This window comes from Osmerus mordax, chromosome 11, assembly GCF_038355195.1.
Source record: "Osmerus mordax isolate fOsmMor3 chromosome 11, fOsmMor3.pri, whole genome shotgun sequence".
Classification (NCBI taxonomy): domain Eukaryota; kingdom Metazoa; phylum Chordata; class Actinopteri; order Osmeriformes; family Osmeridae; genus Osmerus; species Osmerus mordax.
Window position 1 is genome coordinate 14,872,486 of NC_090060.1, and position 5,263 is coordinate 14,877,748.

Genomic DNA, 5,263 nt, shown 5'->3' on the forward strand with positions numbered 1-5,263 from the left:
GTCAAGTGTCTCGTTCACAACCAGCAGGTAAAACATACAGAGATTTGCTATCAGTGTTACGGAAGTCATTCTAGCTAAATTCCTACAAGCCCTCAGAATGAATGACACAGCATCCAAACTCAATTTTCTTAATTGCAGCGACAGCATTCCCTAAATTTAGAAATGAGTGGATTTTTAGCATGGCTGGACACACTGGTTAAAGCTCATCAGGCTTTGCATAATCACATTCATGAGTCCGCAGACTGTGCGTGCGTCAAAGTAGAATGTGGAAATAGGAAGCAGTCAGCTTTGAAAATAAAGGCATCTAATAATAGAAACCCTACCCCAGGTCCCTCCATGAATATTAACGAGGCAATATTCAGATAGATCTCTGCTCCCTGTCTCTCTCTCTCTTTCTCTCCCTCCCTCTTTTGTTCCTACACGTTTGTTTCTCTTTCGCTCTCCCATCTCTCTTCCTGTCTGATCTCTTTCTCTCGGTCTGTGCAGCTGCTCTCTAGGCTGGATCAATTATCCTTCCTTCTACCTTAGACCCAACTCAGACCTGTAGCTCGCCTCCAAACACAACAAAACCAAGGTGAACATATATCGACTGCCTGGAAAAGCCAATCAATCCATGTTGGCATCAAAGTGCTGCATAGTCGTATACTCTCACAGGATTAGCAAACAATGCAGAGGACTAAAAGTTAATCAGCTAAATTATTCAACAACGAAAATCTCTTTGTGCTGTCCAGAATAGGAAATAATATGCTTCGATTCGAATGGGAAATCATCTAGCAGTATTCCATTGTTACCAAATAAACAAGGAGCAAGTCTCTTTTAATGTAGTTAAAATACCTTTATTAATGTGGACTGTTCAGTGGAACCAAAATAATGTGTGTTTCTGTATTATTTAGTCAGGGAGACTATGCTATACCTTTGTATTCTACAATGTCAAACTTGTATAGTCTCCGTCACATGTTTTTAATGTATTGTTTTATTGAAGAAGTCTTAATAAAGGCATCTTAACTCCAGTCTCGGTCCTCGTCTTTCTGTTGACTAATAAAGTACAAGGAGCAGCTAACATCTGATATGACATGCCACCCTAGCATGAGAAAGTTCCAAAACTTGGATCCCTCACCTTGGCCCTGGACACGGAGCCCCCCCCCCCCCCCCCTCTCCTCCTCTTGTGTCCTCCCTCCATCTCTCTCCCGCTCTCTCTCTCTGGTTGTCAGGGAGTGGTGTCTCCACGAAGCATGGAGGCCCGACCCCACACGCCATGGCCGCTGACTCCTCCTCCCCCTCCCCCTCCTCCCCCATGGTCCTTGTCCGACTCGGGCTGGCTCTGGGCGCGTTCCGGCTTGGGGTTGGGTGTGCAGGGCGGGTCAGGCTGCTGGACGGACATGGTCCGCCGCAGGTGTGTGCGCTTGCACAGGAAGTCGGGCTTGGCAGACAGGCCGAAGGAGCCCTTCCTGAGAACCATGCGCACTGAGGAGCTCTTCTTGGGTCTGGCCCTGTGGCCGAACTGGAGAGAGGACAGGTGCACCGCATAGCCCTCGCTCAGGAACTGGAGCGAGAGGGAGAGAAGGAGGGAGAGAGAGAGGGAGAGAAGGAGGGAGAGAGAGGGAGAGAAGGAGGGAGGGAAAATCCATTTAGATATTGGGGGAAAATCAAAGCAGAGTGACAGGAAAGGAGAAAAGCCTCAGACCCAAATAGATACATTGCTTTTTTTCATCAATATTTATTAGTCAAAGCTACTCATGGATAAAGAAATGGGATTAAAGAGTGGCTTGCGTACCTGACATTGATTCTGGTACTTCTTGGAAGGCCTGCCCACGATATAAATCTGGGAGGGACTCAGGCCCAGCATGTTATACACTGAGATGTCCTTCATTGAGCCATAGGCGGAGCTGATCTTTATGTGACACTGCCAAGGAGAAAGAAGGAAAGGAGGGGGGGGGGGGGGGAGGGGAGGGGAGGGAGGGAAGAGAAGGGAGGGATGTAGAAAGGGAGAGGAGGAGGGGAGTGAGCTGTTAGTGGTGTGTCTGGCACATTGATGGGCTGCAAGTAAAGTGGCAAGCTGGGTGTCGGGCAAAGTCAGTGCAAATGTGATACTTCAGAAGGTGGTGTGAAAGATAGAGAGATGGAGAGAAGGAGAGGGAGGGAGAGTAGGACAGGGAGAGAGGGAGACAGTTAGAGATGGAGAGGGAGAGAGAGTAGGACAGGGAGAGAGAGAGACAGTTAGAGATGGAGAGGGAGAGAGAAAGAAGGAGAGATAGATTTATTGGGCAGTCAAAAGATCTATGCAGGATCTCAGGCAAAATAAACAGATTTAAAATAAATGAATAAATAAGCTCATTAACACCGCTGGTTACAAATTAATCGGTAGAGGAGAGACAGAGAGAGAAGGAGAGAGAGGGAGAGCGACGGAGAGAGGTTTTGTTTACATCTTGAACTAGGTTCCTCAGGAAGATGGTCTTCTGGCGCAGAGGGTCGTGGACAAGGCCCTCAGAGAAGAAGATCATGCCCTGAGGGAAGTTGTGCTGGGATAGCCAGGACACCACACGTTGTTTCTGCATGTCTGGACGGCCTGTTATATAGATGATCAGGTAGCCCAGATCCTGCCAGTGTCTGCTCGCATGCACACACACACACACACACACACACACACACAAACAAACATCACAAACATCCGTTATTCCGGAGTGATTTATTGTTTTGTAGAGATCCTTCTTCCCAGACTCAATTTTTCTTTTCAGATAAATTAACATGACAGAATAAATGGGTCATATGTCAAACTGAACAGATGACTTGCTCCAGTTATCCTCCTCAATCCATTCATCATATCTCTTTCCAGCTGCGCTTCATTACACACACACACATGAATGCATGCACACACAAACACACACACATGCACACTTCCTCCTTGACAAGCACACAAAAGCAATCACACTCACACACACACGTCCGTGTGCTCGCGTTACCTGACGACATCCACAGCTCCAGGCCTGACCTTCGGGTCGCTTCCCATGATGGAGACGCTGGCGGCGAAGGAGCCGTCGATGCTGAACACCACACACTCCATCCCCCGGGGAAGCACCGTGAAGTAGGCCTCAGCACTCGTCTGATCCCCCCTGAACAAGGAAGGATGGAGGGAGAGAGAGAGAGAGGAAAGAGGGAGAGAAAGAAATAAGAGTGAGATGGAGAGGGATTAGAACCCCCCCCCCCCCCTGGTGCCTGAAGGAAGCCCCCCCCCCTCCCCCCCCCCCCCCCCCCCCCCCACTCCAGGTTAAGTACAAAAGCTCTCCAGCGCAGCTAATTCAATCCAATTCCCTGATAACGCAGCACCACTGAGAAACCCAGTGGGATGTAGCGAGTGTGTCTGTGAGAAGGAGGTGTGGGTTGGCTTACTTGACCACCATCTTGATAGGGTAGACCCCCAGGGACAGCTTCTTGCCCTTGGGGATGGTGTAGGCGATCCTGCCACTGCTGTTGGTCACCTCCGTGTCAAAGTGGACCCAGCGGCCGGACTGGGGCTGAGTCATCAGGAAGATGTCCACCTAAGACAGGATCACGACAGGCTCAGCACACAGCCTGACAAGAGCCACGACGGACAAACAAATGACTTTACACATGAATGAAATTAATTGAGGGATGCGTGAATGACGGGGTGAATTCATTCATTCACAGCGACAGTGCTATGCGATCTCTGCGAATGATTCGGTTGGCTAGGTGGCCCCGTTAACAGACGAATGTCCACGTAACGGTTATGAACGTGTCGGACCACACGAGATCAGGAGCCACATCTGAAGCGGTGTGCCTCTGCAGTGCACCCAGCCTCGCTGGGTCATGCTGGACGTCGAGGAGTTAATAACACGAAGCTGGCGAGGACATCCATCACACGGAGCTGTCACCTTCTCTCCAGTCAGAGTCACCATGTCAGGGGGCCGTACATGAAGCGACCAACCAGGGTCTGAAGTCCCTCCTCCGTGGAGATGACATCATTCACCCGGTGGTTGCTGGTGACGTTCTACACAGAGAGAGAGAGAGAGAGAGAGAGAGAGAGAGAGAGGGGGGGGGGGAGACAGAGTTAGAAAGACAGGAAGGGAAAGAGAGGAGAGGGAGGGAAGAGAGGGAGAGGGAGGGAAGAGAGAGAGAGGGAGTGAGAAGGGGCGGGAAGAAGAGACAAGAGGAGAGAGGGAGAGAGGGAGAGAAAAAAAGTCAGTGTGTAAATGATAGAGAGGGGGGGGGGTAGGGTTCATACTTTCACTCCTCTGTCTGGCTTGCTTCATCCAACCTTCCATCAATCAATCCTTCCAACATATTGAAGTTATCGACGGGCCAAAATAGGCTGTCACTAAAAAGATGATGAAATACCCTGGTATTCAGGGTGCCATTCATCACATTACTACGCACTGAGACGAGTGCAGTACCCAGCCTCACCCCTAGGGGGCGGTACATCTCCGTTTTGTCTGGTAGCAGGGCTCTGCATGGTTCCTACTTCCCTCACTGTCTGCCATGCCACCAAACAGGCAGAACCACTCACACACAGAGAGGGCATCTCTCACACACACACACACACACACACACACACACACACACACACACACACACACAACCCCATATGTTACGTGTGTGTTCCACTGCTTATCACAGCTTGCTGCTGTACGTTCTCCGTGCATTATTGGCACGTCGCTTTGGATAAAAGCGTCTGCTAGACTAATAAAATATCAAATGTAAATAAGATCGTAATCACAGCCTACAGTTTTCAGATGAGGTTTGGTTGACCGTGTCAGGGACATGCAGGGTCTGTTTTCAGGGTTAGTTCAGTTTACTCCAGCGGTGTACCACTCTGTGTCATGTACTGCTATACACAGACATACAGTGTGGTCGTAACTAGTGTTTAGCTCCATTGCTGTTTACACTGTTGGAACACAGAAGCCAATCAACTTAATTGGTCTAACGAGGCTATTAAACAGTTCCAGGCGTCACGCAAATTGATTAAGTTGGTCGATTATTAACCATTGTCAGGGCTAAGTCATGTGGACACAATTGTAGCCCAGCTTGTACACACACACAAACACAGATACACAGACAGTAAAGGCAGAAAAGGATACACAAACATTCTCACAAACACACGTATATGCAGTGATACACACACACATACAAATAGATACACAGACAAAGACACACACAAACACACACACTCGAAGAGTGAATGAGTTGCAGTGTCGGCCCCCTGCCTTGGCACAGTGGTGAACAACTCACAGTAGTGGCTCTCCTCCCG

General features: G+C 49.2%; 1 protein-coding gene across 1 annotated transcript in view; it reads right to left on the minus strand.

Annotated features, from left to right (window-relative positions):
- Positions 1-1,207: 1,207 nt before the first annotated feature.
- pitpnm3 (PITPNM family member 3) overlaps positions 1,208-5,263 on the minus strand; it is a 48,417-nt gene continuing 44,361 nt past the window's right edge. The window contains 7 exon segments of the mRNA XM_067246730.1: positions 1,208-1,543; positions 1,775-1,903; positions 2,424-2,607; positions 2,961-3,110; positions 3,388-3,536; positions 3,891-3,919; positions 3,922-4,006. Coding sequence (XP_067102831.1) covers positions 1,208-1,543; positions 1,775-1,903; positions 2,424-2,607; positions 2,961-3,110; positions 3,388-3,536; positions 3,891-3,919; positions 3,922-4,006 — 1,062 coding nt within the window.